At 51.7% G+C, this 15,660-nt stretch overlaps 1 protein-coding gene across 9 annotated transcripts in view; it reads left to right on the top strand.

Moving 5' to 3' along the window:
* CACNA1D (calcium voltage-gated channel subunit alpha1 D) overlaps positions 1-15,660 on the top strand; it is a 320,332-nt gene that overhangs the window by 259,922 nt on the left and 44,750 nt on the right. For 5 of the 9 annotated variants that reach the window (XM_082347972.1, XM_082347971.1, XM_082347967.1 and 2 more), the window contains 3 exons: positions 2,030-2,188; positions 3,506-3,616; positions 11,830-11,913. In XM_082347972.1, coding sequence (XP_082204098.1) covers positions 2,030-2,188; positions 3,506-3,616; positions 11,830-11,913 — 354 coding nt within the window. Of the gene's footprint in view, positions 1-2,029; positions 2,189-3,505; positions 3,617-11,829; positions 11,914-12,372; positions 12,457-15,660 lie in introns of all 9 variants that reach the window. The other 4 variants (XM_082347965.1, XM_082347966.1, XM_082347969.1 and 1 more) reach the window with 2 other exon arrangements.

Here is a 15,660-nt window from a genome sequence, read left to right as displayed (position 1 = left end):
GAGGACTGATTTCTCTTTTGACGGCTTCCCGCACGTACAGAGAAAGGTGCCCACCTGCTCTCTGTCCCTGGGGCTTGGGCCCTGCTCAGAGCACACTCTCAGCCATTGTGAGTCATCAGTGTGGAGAGTTAGTTTCCCAGATGCAGATTAGGCTGCAATTTTGAAATTTACCCCCAGCCATGTGAGTGAGAAGTCAGGATACCTAGGCCACCTTCTGTGGTCATGACCCACTAGTGACAGCTCAGAGTCATGTAGGATGGTGTGGCCTGGGGCCAGAAAGCACCCAGTGACAGTCGTACAGTCCCTCCCAAGGGATAGCCTTTTATCTCCTCAACCTCGAGACTATTGACATTTGAGGCTGGGTAATTCTTTGTTATGCTTGCTGTGCGTGGTTGAGAAGCCTCCCTGGCCTCTACCCACTAGATTCCAGTAGCACCTTCTGCCCCCCACCCTCATTCCCGCTCCATTTTTGGTGACAACCAAAAACATCTCCAGACATTGTCAAATGTGCCCTGGTTGAGAACCATTGACTTAGGAGGAAGTACCCTATCACGCCACCGGGAAAGTCGCTAACTTTAAACTTGGGACTCAGATTGCACTGGCATCACTCTCTTGATCTAGCACGTTGTTTTAACCAGTCTGTTAGGTGCAGGGGCCTTTGGCTCTGATCGTGTGCTGATGCGAGGGAGCCGGGAGGCCTGTCTGGTCCTGTTCTACCTGCGCGTGCTCTGTGACTGTGGGTGCCTCCACCTCCTGTCTGGGCTGTCTCCCTTCTCTCTAAATTGAGGGCATTAAGGAGTTACTTTTAAAGGTCTTTTTCAGCCCTAAAAGATAGTCTGTGAGATCGAGATTCTGTTATGGGAGTTTCCCCCAGGCCCTCTATCAGTAGCCCTCTCTGTTTGATGATTACATAGAGAGCAAGAATCATCTGCCAGCCTGAGCTTCCTGGCGGGAAGTCGCCGTGCATGGTGAGGCCGTCTGTCTCAGGCTGCAGCATCTCCACTGGGGGAAACACGAGGACAGCTTGGTTTATAGGAAGACGTTGCTGTGAGTTGTCAGGGCGTCCCTGCAGATTTTATCAGTGACTGTCTGAGGGAGGCCTGGCCCAGCTCTTCACCCCTCCCGACCCCCGCCAAGGAAGAAGAGTGTCAGGGCAAGACCCAGGCAGAACCAGAGCTGAAACTAGGTCACCACGAGGTCCAGGATAGGCTCCAGTCGGGGGTCCCAAGAGTCAGCATGTGAGGTCACAGCAGGGCCAGGTCCTGGACAGAGAGAGCCTGTGGTCGGTCTGGGCCTAGGAGCAAGTAGGGTATGATGCTGAAATGGCTTTCGGGGCTGGAGGCTCCCTCCGGGCTTGCTGCAAAGGGCGGACCGGTCTCGGCCCCAGCATCAGTGGGCGGGGCAGTGCTCTGGCCATCATCACGGACCACGTCCTGGGGGTTCTAAGATGAACACGACAAGCTCCTGAGCCTCAAAAGCTCTCAGACAGACACACAGCTCACTCACCACTAGACACTTAGGGTTAACACGCTCGTTCTGGCTTCTGGTAGGCGTCTTGTGTGGGTCCATCCTGGAGCAGCCATGGGACCTCCAATCTCAGGGAGTCAGCCCAGCGCCTCTGGTTCTTGAGGATTTCCTTGCCTCTCGTTACTTGGCTTCCTTCCCTGGGCAGGAGAACTACGGATGTATTCCACCAGCATCAAGGAAAGGCAGGGATAAGACGTGGGTCAAGGCTTTGCATCTCTGCTTAATGCACCGCAGGACCTCAGTCTTTTAATAAGCGAAATGGAAGCAAACTGGGTGCTCTGCTTTTACCCTCAAAGGCTGCTGTGAGGACCAGATGAGGTGATGGAGCTGGGGGCCCTTTGTCAGTGATGCTGAGTGGTACCTGTGCGGGTTGTGCTGGCGGTTTCCCCTCGTTCTCGCTCCCTCCCAGTAGGTGTGCACCAGCTTTTCAGGGCAGACGAGAACTGTGTCCTTCTTCCATAGATGTGCTCAGGATCCCCGTTGCTCTTTTCTGCCGTTGCAGCGTCAGTGTGTTGAATACGCCTTGAAAGCACGTCCCTTGCGGAGATACATCCCCAAAAACCCCTACCAGTACAAGTTCTGGTACGTGGTGAACTCCTCGCCTTTCGAATACATGATGTTTGTCCTCATCATGCTCAACACACTCTGCTTGGCCATGCAGGTAAACATGGAGACAGCCGCGTGGATCACGTCTGGGCCTTTGGTGCAGCCCCATGCCCCAAATTCTGAGGGTGGAATGCCGCCCCCTCACAGGAAGAAGGGTTTGATTATCTGATGAGTCTGGGCTGTAGTTTGGCCAGACTCCCATTCTGGCTAACAGTTGCCATGGCAGGAGTTTACAGTCACTCTTCTGCGTAAGAGACTGTACAGCGTGAGCATAAGTGACATTTCTGTGGAGCCCTACCATGGCTTGCAGGCCTGTAAACCTTTACTGTGGGCTTCTGTGGCCAGGGAGTGGTTGTGGACTGAAAGCTCTGTCTGTGTGGAAATGAACAGGCAGGGTCTTCAATCCTGACTTGACTCCTTAGCAGCTGGGTGACCCGGGGAAAGTTATTTAAATCCCCTGAGCCTGGCTTTGTCGATTGGTAAAGTGGGAAACAAAGTTTATGCTGGGTAATTTGTGTCAGGCACTTTGCTCTGGGCCTGTCACAGAGTGTCATTCCTGTCCTCAAGTCACTCTCAGCGTGGCAGTGGGGAGTCTTCTGGTCCGTGGAGTACTGAGTTTGACCTGCCTGACAGCGACTCTTTGCTCACTCTGGGAGCAAGGAGTGCAGCTCACTTCAATTGGCCACGTTGGATTACAGGGCGGTATTGATAGTGAGCGTTTCCAGCACTTGCGTTGTCTAGTGGATATTGCACTAGGACAAGAGTGGCCAAGGTCTAGATTCAGTTTCCCACTGGCTCTAAGAACTTGAGCAAATCAAACCAACTCCCAGTGCTGTCTGGAAGATGAGTGTAAAGACAGCCAAGGGTACGTTTTCTGGCCCTTTCCTCAAATATAAGAATTCCTTATGAATGAGGACCCTCTGCTGATGTAGGGAAAAGCAGGGAGGCAAGATAACAGTGCCTTTGATTGAATATAGGCCTAAATGGCATATAATATATCCTAACCGAATCCTACCTTCGTCCATAGACCTGTGGGTGTGTTCTGCATTGTGCCTGGGTCAAGGCCCTGAGTAGAAACCCTGCTGGGAGAAAGGGTGGATTCCCTTTATTCCGAGCAGAGGAAGTGGATGTCTTTCCCCTTCATCGTTCGGTCACCCTCATCTTGTCAGGGCCCCCTGCGCTTTGTGGGGGGCCAACCATGTGCCCTCGCAGCGTCAGTGGAATCACTGGGAGGGGGTGCTGGACCGGGGAGGTTGCCTGCCTGTCCACGTGGCAGGCGGACGGACGCCTGCAGGGGGTGGTGGGCTGGGGAGCCTCCTTTTGCGAGTCTGGAGTGGACCCCTGAGAACTGTGCCTCTGCTTCCATCCACAGCACTACGAGCAGTCCAAGATGTTTAATGACGCCATGGACATCCTGAACATGGTCTTCACCGGGGTGTTCACTGTCGAGATGGTTTTGAAAGTCATTGCGTTTAAACCTAAGGTGAGTTGCTGAACCCACTTGTCAAAGGCTGTAGCTGAATCACTCCAAAGAATCACCCACTTCCTGTTAGTCTTGTGTTATTGGATTATGCTGAATTGTTCTGGCCGTTAACTAGGTTATCACCTGAGAACGTTAAAATCTGATTAGGGCATCTGTGTACATATGGGAAAATAAATCTGCGAAAACGAAACCTCACAAAAACAATTCTGAGAAAAAGAAGAAGAGAGAATTAGGAATTTGCAGAATGGAGATTGTTTTGAAACCTGATTTTCTGTTTCTAGAAAAGTGTGTGTCAGACTGTCTCAGGGAAACTCGCCTCATTACTTGAGCATTGGAGACATTGTTTTCACGTAACCCATCAGAAATAATTCGGCCCTGATTTTACTTTTACATTTCCAGCATAAAGACTAGTTTTCTTTGTTCTTGGTCTACAGCGTCTTTTTCCCCTTTTATGGAAAATTCTACCAGCTGCAGACCTCTCACAGCCATACCATCTTTCGTTTGTTTAATTTAGAAAAATTTCACTTGACTTTAAGACAAAACAAGACATGAGCATTTTAAACTGTGTTGGAGTGCTCGCGTATTATGTCTCCTTTAGGACAGAGTGACTCCAGTCCACAGTTGTCAACGTCTGTAGCATAAGAGACAGATAGTATAGTGTCGAAGAGCACGCACCATTCTGGGACCAGACTGGATTCAAATCCCCGAGCAAGTTGTCGATACTTCAATGCTCTGTGCCTCCATTTCCTCACCCATGAAATGAGGGCGCTAGTAGTCCTACTTCATAGGGCAGTTTGGAGGAGCAAGAATCACTCTGTGTGCCATGCTTATAAGAGTGCTCGACATGTAGCCTCATGCTGTAGACATGTCAGGACTGTTACTATGACGACCACCATCCCCATCATCAAGTGGTGATGTTCCCTCATCCTAAAACCCTAGACGGAGGAGCAGATCCTGGCCGAGCTGTGAGACATTTGACCCTCAGTTTTTTTCTAGCAAAGCCTCCACCCATCAGAGTTAGAGAATGAGTTCAGTGACCCCAGTGTCTGTTCATCAGGGTGTAAGGTATCTGACAACACTAATTTAAGTAAGACTCGGATTATGAAATGACGGTTTCACATACTCCATCCGTAAGTGGAATTCTAATTCAGAACTGTTCCTTTCTTTAATTTGAATTAATTCCTATGCAATCTTTATCAGATCTTTGTGGACCAAAAAGAAAGGACGCTTGTAAGTGATTGATCGGGGTGATTGCAGTGGGGTCAAACTTGGCATTTTTGCATGGCCAGATGCTAGTTACTGTGACTTGTCCATATCTCCACACACGCACATTCTTCCCCGCCCCACCAAACTCTTCTGAACTTCCTTTGAGGTTTTTGGTTTGCTTCCCTTTCCCCTTTCCGTCTTTGATCAACATTTGTCTGGACTGATGGAAGGGTTGCAGAGTAAGGACTCCAAAAGCACGTGATCAAGGCAACATGGCACATATCTATGCAACATTTCCTAGATGCCCTCGCCGTGTCTTGCCCTGCCTGGTGATTAAGCTCTGAGAAGGCACATTTGCCCACGGCATGTGTGTGAGTCCGTGTGTGTCTGCGTGTGCACTGTCAGCGGCTGTGTCCAGTGAACCACTGATACCAAACCTGGGAGGAGAGTTCAGTGGCGTGTGAACAGGCTGGTGAGGCCGAGGGGAAATGAGTAGCTAATTTATAATCAGTACTGATCGATCAGAGTTTTTAAATGAGTGATTTCCGCTAGAAATTGTGCCGCTTCGTAGTTTTCCTCCGCAAGGTGTGTTCACAGCAGAAGACAACCTCAGATCACAAGTGAGAGAAATTTTAAAACAGCAATAGCAGCACCTCTACGCTTGAGGGGCACTGTCGCTGCATTTGCGAAGCAGGTGGCTTTGGTGTTGTGACGGTGTGTCTGGAGGAGCCGGAGGGAGTCATTTCACCAAGAAGCAAAGCTCTTCTTAAAACGCTTCCTGACTCTCCTATCTCCTCTTTGATGTTAGCAAAGCAGGGCCAGGAGGGTAGTCTTCCACAAAGAAGTCAGCGAGGCCCTCCTACCCATCAGAGGGGCAGTGGGGCTGAGGAGCCGTGTTGCAAAGGTGGCAGAGGGAAGCATCTCTGTGAGGAGATGGCCAGAGGGACAGAGGGCTGGGAACCTGGCCCATCAGCTTCATCTCAGAAAGTCTTTGTCTCTCCTGGGGAGCTTTGTCGCGGGGTCCTTTGGGGCTGTGTTCTCCACAGTGAGGGGCACATATTCTGGGAGAACTTGTCAGCATCTGTCAGGAGAGACAGGGTTGCAGCTGTTTTGTAATAGAAATACAGAGGGTGAAGTTAGAATCCTTCCTGGGAGGTGAGAAGGCATCATAGGAGGAAAGGTTCAAACAAGTGGGGGAACCTGACTCCTTTTGTACTCAAGGGCCTGACTGGTAAAGGGGGCTTCTTGAGTGAGAGCACATTTAGAGGGATGTGGTCCGAGCTGGGAGCTTCCCTGGTGGGGAGGTGGGATCACTCCAGGGGAAAAGTTGTTTTGAGTGTGGGTTAGGCAAGCATGGAAGGTGGTGAGACGCCAAAGAGCCAAGGAATGAGGACCGAGCAAGCAGGCTGCTCAGTGGGATATGTCGGCTCCCCAGGGAAGACCCACCCATCGGGCATCGACCTCGTGCACTTGGAGCGACTGAGCGCCCTAGGGTTTTGAAAGGTGGGCCATGATGTAGATAAGAACCAAGTCCTGTTCCCCTGGCCTTCCCCTCCAGTACTCCCAAGGGGCAGCCACTGGACTTCTCAAGGGAATTCTCTTGCTGCAAGGAGGGAGATTGAAGAAGAAGGGCTTTGTCCACAGTACTGACTCCCATAGGTCTAAAGAGCACTTCTGATTTGTCCAAGGTTCCTTCTTTGTGCTTCCAGAGGCTGCCCATCTGGTGTTTTGTGCAGCACCTGTTCAAGTACGTTACCTGCCTCCATGTGGGCTTTTCCTCAGGGAGCCACACTTTGTTCCCAAGTCTTAGACCTCGAAGCATTTTGATCTTGGTTCTACACTTGACCCTTGAACAACATGCGGGTTAATCTGAGTATTACTTGGAGCCGCCGCTCCCTATCCGAGGTTCCTCTGCACCCATTGATTCATCCAACCACGAACCACGTAGGGCTGTGGTATTTACTCTTGAAAAACATCCATGTGTATGTGGACACTCACAGTTCAAAGCCACGTTGTTCAAGCGTCAACTCTACCTTGAAAATGTCTAATTTACCTGCCCAGCCACTTGAGCTTGGAAAACGTCAAGAGTTACTGGGTTTGGGGAAAGAAGAAAGTGCTTTAGTGCTGTCCTCGTGCTTTTGTGCAGAGCGGGTGTGTCGTGGACACTGGGTCACCTGGTCCCAAATGCCTCCCAGGACAGCACTCCTTCCCCCAGGGTCCCTGGCAGGAATAAGGCTGCTTAATCAGCCCCAGCAATTTTCCTGGAGCACATTCTGCACCTCCTGGGAAGAAACCCTGACACTATCTTTTCAGTTCTTCAGTGATCACATATATATATATCACATAAATATATCTCAGTGATTTATTTTAATGCCAAATAATGCTTGAGAGGAAATATTAACTCTCCTTAACTAGAACTTGATGTCAGACTCCTTCATGGGCTCAGCCTATCCCTTCAAGGCCGGGGCTTCCCGAGCTCCCTCCTGGTCCCCTTCTCCCTTGGTAAGATGCGTCCACGCCCAGGGCCTCAGTGGCCAGCTCATCTCACCCCAGCCTCCGCTGCCCTCCTCCCTCTTGCATTCCTTGACTGCCGAACCATCTCCTGCCTCTGGCCTCAGCCCCCTCCCTTCATCTTCCACACACTCCCTTTGTAAACCGAAAGCTGACCATGCCACCTGTTGTATGAAAAAAAAAAAAGGTAATTTCATAGTCGAATATTCTGCACCAAACACTAGCGCACTTACATTTCTGCCTCATTTCCGGCCACGCGCTCCTAGCCATTCCTCCTCTGCACCCCATCCCCACTGTTACCATGTGGGACCTTTCCGTGGCACGTGCTTCTGTGTCTGGAAGCCCTTTTTCCACCTTGTTATCTTTTAAGGCCTGTCTGGAATGTGGGCTCCTCCGTCACAGTGTCCCCCCAGCCCAGCCAGGTTCAGCTCTCCCCCTCACATGTGCTTCTGTTAGATGCTCACTGTGCGTTGTCAACATCAGTACCCGCCACGTCTCTCTCTCCATTAGCTGATGAGCAGCTGCTCAGGGCTGGGTTGTGTTTGTCTCACGCGACGCCTGCTACATGCTGGTTACTCCGTGGGAAGTGGTGGAAGGAAGAAAGGAACGGATGGACGAGCCTCTTGCCATCAGGCATTACTGGCTTTTCTATCACAGGAGATGTGGGCAGAGCAGAGTGGCCAAATGTGAATGTATTTTTCTTTAAGCCTCCACTTGACCTTTGGAAAGGCTTATGCTGGTTAGAAAGCTGTCAATTACAGTTTCTACCCAAAGTTGGCACTGTGGGTCATCCCTTGGGTCGAATGCTTCCCAGACAGTCCCTGGCAGAAATTGGTAAGTGATCTGGCTGCCTCAGTAAACCCCAAAAGGCCGGGCAGCGAAAAGATCCTGGACTTGGGCTGCTTCTCTTGTTTCCATTGCATAGACCTTGCCACGCACCATGTGCCAAGCCCATGCTCTATCCTGGCTGGGGGTCCAGCTCTCCTTCCAGGAGCCTATAGTCTAGCTGGAGATGATGTTAATGGACAATCAAGATAGAGTTCTTAGAAACAAGGGAGCTTCCTGGCCCTAAGCCCACGTTAGTCTGGGTTATGATTTTAAATTCCTGGAGTCAGAAGTGTTTCTGAGTAATAAATGTTATTACGTGTGGCTGACTTGCTTGATCCTTTCAGATGGGTGAGGCTGGACAAAAAATAATAAGGGCCAACTGTGACCAGACTGGTAGGGACTGCTGATTCCACCTGAGGGGCCCTGGCCTCCGCATTCAGTTGTAGGAGACCCTCTTGTGACTGGCCAAGAGGAGAGAGCATGCAGGTGGGCGCCGTGCTAGAAGCCCTGACCTTCTGGTCACCCAGACACTGCGGCGGCTTTGATGGGAAAGGGGTGGGGCTGAGTCATACTCACTTTGACAGTGATTTTATTACCTAGGAGGCTACTAAACAGGGAAACAGGATGTGGGAAGAAGGGGGGGCGGGGCTGGCATTTTCTGCCTCCCCGGGACCCCTAGCAAGCCATCTGGCCAGAGCCTGTGATTCCAGCCGCCTGCAGCAACTCAAGCCTCCTGTCGCCTAGATGAGGGTGTCAGTCCAGGAACCCTTTAGAATTTGGGCACAACTCTGTGAGTGCAGTGGACCCTCCAGAGAGGGTGTTGATGAGATTACCAAAGAGTTCCAAGACCCCAAACATCAAGCCCCTGTTGTGTTGATTTAAAGTGACTTTATATCACAGTGGGCCAGGATGGGCCAGTTGGAGAATAGTTTGCCGGCTGATAGGAATGATCCAAAGGTGAATACTGATCATTCTGGAGAGACAGAGACACAGAGACATACAGAGAGAGAGGAGCTATTCAGGAATAAAGTCTCAAGTAGGTAAGAGGGGCATTCAGTGCACAAGTGGTGGGCTCGGCCTCCGGTAAAGGATGTACTGTAGCAAGAGGGGGGCAGGGCCCGTGGTGTGGGACAGGACAGGGGGGACAGTGGGTCTTCACTGCTCTCTGTGCCCTAGAGCCCCAGTTGTTACTGATGACCACGTGTTTCTAAGGCACCAGTTCCTCCCTAGAGGAGAGGGAAAGGCTCACCATGCTCTCTGCAGTTCAGTTCTGGGTTGCTGTTAAATCCATGAAGAAAAGGACAGGCTGTGCACCTCAGAGCGTGCTCTGTGGCCAGGCCGCCAGTCAGCCCACTGTGTGTTACCATCCGCAGTGATGCAAATAATTTAAGAGCAAACCCTGTGTTCTCACAACCCGGGTACAGCGGCGGCGCTCAGCGCACCATGTGATCCAGCTGACTTTCTGGTTTGGCGTTGTCCTCGGGGAGGGAAGCAGGATGTGGCTTTATGTCCCGGCGCAGGCTCTGGGTCTCGTCTCTGACCAGCACAGCTGGCTTCCTGAGGGGCACCAGTCCTATCCTCACCGTGGCCCGCCTCTCCTGTTTTGCCAGCCAAGAGTCCCGCATCTTGAGAAGAGAAGCTGTAAGGAACAAGACGTTGTCTTTGTTAAGCAGACGCTCCCATTAGACGTTTATCACAGATCATCAGAGCTGGTGCAGGCGAGCTTTTGTTTACTTGTTAGAGGGCTGACAGGAGGGTCTGGGAGGGTGGCAGTCAGTCCGTGAGGGTAAGTAACTATGAGAGAGGTGCTGGGATTGTGGGAGAGGAGGAGAGAGGAGATGGCAGGGGAGGGGGCGGGGCGGGGTCAGAAGTCATGGCAGTTGGTTGGGAAAATCTTACATTATTTAAGATGAAATTTTAAAAAAATCTCAAACCCTAAGTCAGCGTTACAGGTCCCCCATAAATGCACCTGGGGTGATTAACAGTGATTAGAACAAACATCCCTCCTCCGGTTGTTAGAACAGCCAGCGTGCCCACATTCTCCATAGCGTCATAAAAGTCTGGGGCTGTGCAGTGGCTTCCTCTGGGCCTGCACTTGATCACCAATTCATGGGACCTGACACTTCAAAGTACCTTCTGTTCCGGTGTTCTTGATCCAGCACTAAGTGTACCCCGTTGTAAGCACACTGGGCCCCTTTTTATATGCTTCAGACCTGAATTTTTATTTCCACAACACGTCCTGACTTGTTGAAAAGATGCAGTTGATTTGCAGACCTTGCAACCAGAAGCCTCCGTGCACTGCTCTCCCCACCACCCCCTCCGATTGAGGGCTTCCTGGGGGGTATCAGGAGACAACAGGCAGTAATTTAGCACCTACTGTGCTGAGCCCAGAAGAGGATGCAAAATGTGTGCCATGTATGTACAGATTTGTAAGTCACAGTCGTAGGGATGTTGTACCTTCCACAAGATCCAAGGACCTGAAATAACAAGAATAGGACAGAGCTGCATGACCAGGAGGGTGCAAGTTGGTGGAAGGAGGAGGCTTGCCGCGTGCCAAGCGCTATCCAGGCTCGCGGCTCTGGGCTGGGTGGTGGGATTAGTGGAGGAGGGGGCAGAGCAGGCAGCACAGTCCTCATCCTCAGAGGGTTTTCCATGGGGTGGACCTGCGGGCAGAGGCCCCAGATTCAGTGATCAAGACCTGAGAGACATTCGGAGTCCCCAGGATGGGAGGTATATGTCAGGAGGATCTGAAAACGTGCCATCAGGGCGTTGGCATTTGAGCTGAGTGTGAAGGAGGAAGTGGTCGTGGGCAGGTAGAGTTGGGGTGGGGAGGCCGGGATCGCAGAGGCCTCAGGAGGTGGGCAAGAACCCTGGTGTTGGTTTGAGGGATGGAAAGGAGTCCGCTGAGCCTGGAGGATGCAGAGGGAGGGGAGGGAAGCCAGAGCTGGAGAGGAGGAAGGAGCCTGTCAGGAGATAGGGGCTGCTCTGGGGGACAGTGGGAGCGCTGAGCGCCCCTTCCCCTGTGAGACCTTCTGTGCACTGATCCCGCAGCCCCACAAGCCACACCTCTGCCTTACACGGCGTGCATCGCTGGCCTGTCTCCCTGTAAGCCTTCATGTCCCTTTAGACCGAGAGCTCTGTGAGGACATCCTGCCGTGGGGCACACCCTTTGCAGTACTTGGACTGTCGAGGTGGGGCAGGGATACTGGTTTATTTCAAGGGCACAGCAGTGAGAATGTGTGAAACGCCGGTCATAGTGGTCTTGACGTGGAAGAAGAGAAGGAGGTGATTGGGGACCCCATGCGAGGAGTAGGAGGGCCTTCTCCTCCCTCAGCTAGTAAGGGGTTGAGGTTGTGACCTTGTGTGCCAGGGCAGGGTCGCCAAGTGCCTCGCTCTGTCCTGCAGGTATGTGTGTGTGGGGTGTGTGTGTGGTGTGTGTGTGTGTGTGTGTGTGTGTTGGCCCATGCACCCGTGGCCTCTCTCACACATGCAGGTGCCCCTGCCCCATGTCCCTCTGCACCGGTGGACGGTATGGTCACTTCCCTTTGGCCCTCCCACACCCCCTGGTTGCCGTGGTTGCTGCGGGGCCCGGGTGTGTCCCCACGTGGTCGGCGTGGCTTCTCCTTCCTACGTGCTCATAAACGTCTGCCCCCGCCCGCTCTGTCCAGGGGTACTTTAGTGATGCCTGGAACACGTTTGACTCCCTCATCGTAATCGGCAGCATTGTAGACGTGGCGCTCAGCGAAGCCGACGTGAGTATGTGCCCGCCCGGGGCCACCTCCCATCCTGTCTCTGTCTGCACACCCGCCCGGCCCTGCACTGCATCACCTGGACAAGTCACAGAGCCCAGTCGTACTTGATTGAAAACCAGGAGTTTTCTAATGAGAGCTGCAGAAAAGAGGCCTTTTAGCGTAGAGCTTGATCCCCAGGCCTTTAGACACACATCGCCTTTTGGAGGACTGACTGTTTTGCAGAGTTAAGCCGAGTCAGCGGTAGGCAGGGCAAGATAGGCGTCTCTAACTGTTTTTATCTGCTGTGTCAGAAGCAATACCCGAAGTGATGTACCTATAACATGTTTGTTTTAGGGTGATTTTTCAAGTAGCCAGGTGGCTTGATGCTAGAATGTTCCCCTTTTATAACACTGTCCTTTTCTTCTTTTTTTCCTGTTGTGCTTCCTCTCTTCTGTGGCTTCTGAATGCTTGCTCTAACAGCACTATTTCACTGATGCATGGAACACTTTTGATGCCTTAATTGTTGTTGGTAGCGTCGTTGATATTGCTATAACTGAAGTGAATGTAAGTAGCAAATTTTGTGTCCTATAACCTCGTTAAGTCTAACACGGAGGAGACCAGAAACCCTCCCCACGGACCTCTGTACACTTTAGAAATTCAAGCACACATTTGCTTCAAAAGACTAAGAACATTTTGTCATCTTTCCTCCCTCCCCCGCCCGGCCCCCCATCCCCTTCCCCTGAATGAGAGTGGGGAAGTAAATGTAGAATTGCCATTTTGGAAGGAAAACATTATCTTTAAAATTAAAATGTTAAGGGCTAGGAGTTAATTGTGTGGGTATGTGAACATTATCGCTCAGTAGCTGGGTGACCTTGGCAGGGCCCCTGGCTGCTTCGTGCCTCAGTTTTTTGAGCTGGAAAGCAGAGCTCATAACGTGTGCCCTGGTACCCACTGTGGGTCTGTGAAGGCACAGGAGGGAAACCCCACAGCCGTGCCCTGAGCACGTGGCCACCGCTGCGGGTGTCCTCACCTGTACCCTGTGTCTGCTGAGCCCTACTGGTGACACTGGGGAACATGCCTATCCTAGCTCCCCAAATAGTGACGCAGATTGAAGGCTACCCTGGGCCAGGGGAAGGAGGGCCTCGTGTGTATTAGGAGAGGGTGTCAGCGATCCTTTGTTGCACCCAGTTGAATCCTTTGTTGAGGAGCAGCGTGGTAGGTGGGGTGACCACCCTGCCCAACCTTTAGGAAGCATCCTGAGAACCTTCCTCAAAATTCAGAGGCTGCAGAGAGGGGAGCACCGCCTGCCACTGGCCCCTCTCAGATCTGACCCATGCCCAGACCGGGAGGGCCTGATGCGGGCAGAACTGGCCCTGCCCACCTGGTCCGTCCCCAGTTCATCAGCAGGCCTCCGTGGGTGCCCAGGTTGTGTGGAGCCCTTCGCAGGGACAGGTGGAGCATGGGGTGGGCTGCCGTGCTGTGCTGGCTTCCTGCTCCACGGTGCCAACCTGGCCCTCCGCCCCCCATGCCTGGCTGGGAAGGGGTTGCCACGCTCTGCCTGGCTGACACCTGCGGGCTCATATGGTCCATCCTGGTGCCCAGACAGCCTGTACCAAATAACAATGATGAGATCTCTGTATGCCACCACTTTGGGGGCCAGGCTGACTGTGGAGTGTAGAGTAGCAGGACAGTGGTAGCCTGGACCTGGGCCTCAGTTCCCTCGTGAACCACTGGGATGAATGATGTCTGCCCTCCCTGCTTCATAGGTATGTTGCAATGATAAAATGATAGGCATATTTGTGAAAATACTTGCTTAAGCTCCCAAAGTGTTAGGGAGATACAATGGTATTTTAAGTATAGATTTTCCTTGTAATAATAAGCGAAATGAACTGTAAGACATTACCATGTCCATGAGGGTGTGAGTTAAGCCTCATGACACTCAAATTCATGCCAAGACCAGGTACTGAAATGGTATTTTACTAGACTTAGGTACATAGATCTGCCAACCTCCTTAAGCCCAGACTTATGTAAATTCCACGTTATGTGAAATATTCCACAAGTCAGGTATAAAATTACCATTCATAATGTGTGAATTATGCTTGGTTATAAAATAACCTGATGCGAATGGGAGAACATAGGGCCCTCCCTGGGCTGCCAGGGGCTCCCTCCTGAGTTTATGACCAGACATCTGCCTGCTTAATCATCTCACCACATAAAGCACTTACAGCCTCCATCAAAGTACACTTACGTGAACATTCTGGAACCAGACCCTCATGTAAGTCAGAGGTGGTCTATAATGGAAGTGAAAATATCGTAAGTGACAATTTGAGCAGGTCTCCCTGGAGCGCTCCGTGCTTCACGTGGTGTGCAGGTGGTGGGGTCCATGCTTAGTTTCTGGGCACCAGGATGTGGCCAGGGTTTGCTTACCAAGCGGACAGCCCAGCTCTCTAATGCCTGACCCCCCGCGCTGGTGCACCGCCGACAGTACGCGCGGCTTCCTGGCTGCCTCGCCGCGTGCTGGGGCTGAGCCCACTGTGCCTTCCCTCTGGTTCAGCCCTGCCCAGCAGTGTCTCAGACACGTCCGCCTTCACCTTCCATCAGTCAGGAAAGCCACAGGTCTATAAAAGCCCACACGAAATTTTTTAGTTAGCATTTGACTTTGGGGTTTCTGTGTAATACAGGCTTTCACTGGCATTCAGTCAGACTCAAATATCCTACCAGTCAACATCCTCGTACTGTTTTTCAGTACGTGACCTTTCCCCTGGTCAGATGGAGCCTGAGACCAAACCTTCCTGAGCCGGGAGCAACGCGAGTTCAAGGCCCTGGCCCAGTAGAAAACCACCTTAGGGGACCTCAGCATTTCTGTGCTGGCCTCAATGAAGAGGGGATGCTCAAGGCCACCTTCTGATTTATTCAGTCCTTCATCACATCTTTATTGGGCATCTGCGACCCTCAGGCCACGGCACAAAGACAGGAGAGACTGGATGTCCTTAACCTCTGGTGACATAACTCTCTGAGTGTAGCCGGTGGTTCCTCTACACACCCCCATGCCGAGTTCCCCGGGAAGCGGCACACATCATTTCCCTTGGTGGCCCTGTCCCCCGCACTCCTGACTCAGCTGAGCATGAATACTCTTGGTCCATTGTTGGCTGTTTTTAGCTGCCATAAGTCATCATTTTTTGCAATGTTTAACTTGCTGTGCTGTCTCTCCCAACCTCTGTTGCTCTTTCTTTTCTGTTGCCTAATTGATTTTCATGTTGGTTTTGTTTTTAGAAAATTGTAGCGGCAAGTATATATAAACATATATACGGTGAAGTCGTTGTTAAAGCAAAAGCACTCGAAAGACTGTATACTTGTCTTTGGCTTCCCCACCTTTGGTTTTCGCTGAGTTTCACAGGAGTGCTGTGGGTCGTGGTCATCTAAATTGTTTGCTGTGCCCTATTTTGTTGTCTCCAGCCTGGGGCCTGAGCTGGGGCCATCTTGGTCAGTCACGCTTGGCTCTGTGACATGGCAGCATAGTCTTCAAGAATGAACGATGTGGCCTGGAAATGAGAAATCGAGCTTGCGTTTGTATTCTTTGCGAAAACATTTTGGATGGCCCTCTCTGTTGTCCTGCTTGCATGCTCACCCGGCCCTCTCCATCCTGCCGCCCCCTCCCATGACCCCTGCCCTGCCACGGTCATGGTTTGATAGCTCTCGTGGACTTGTCTTCATCACAGTTGGTCATAATGTCATCAAGCTGCTAAAATGTCAGATGAGGACTGACAG

This window comes from Balaenoptera borealis (assembly GCF_965194805.1).
Source record: "Balaenoptera borealis genome assembly, chromosome: 12".
In the NCBI taxonomy this organism is placed as follows: Eukaryota; Metazoa; Chordata; class Mammalia; order Artiodactyla; family Balaenopteridae; genus Balaenoptera; species Balaenoptera borealis.
The sequence above is the reverse complement of the archived record's forward strand: the minus strand, read 5'-3'. Positions and strand labels throughout refer to the sequence as shown.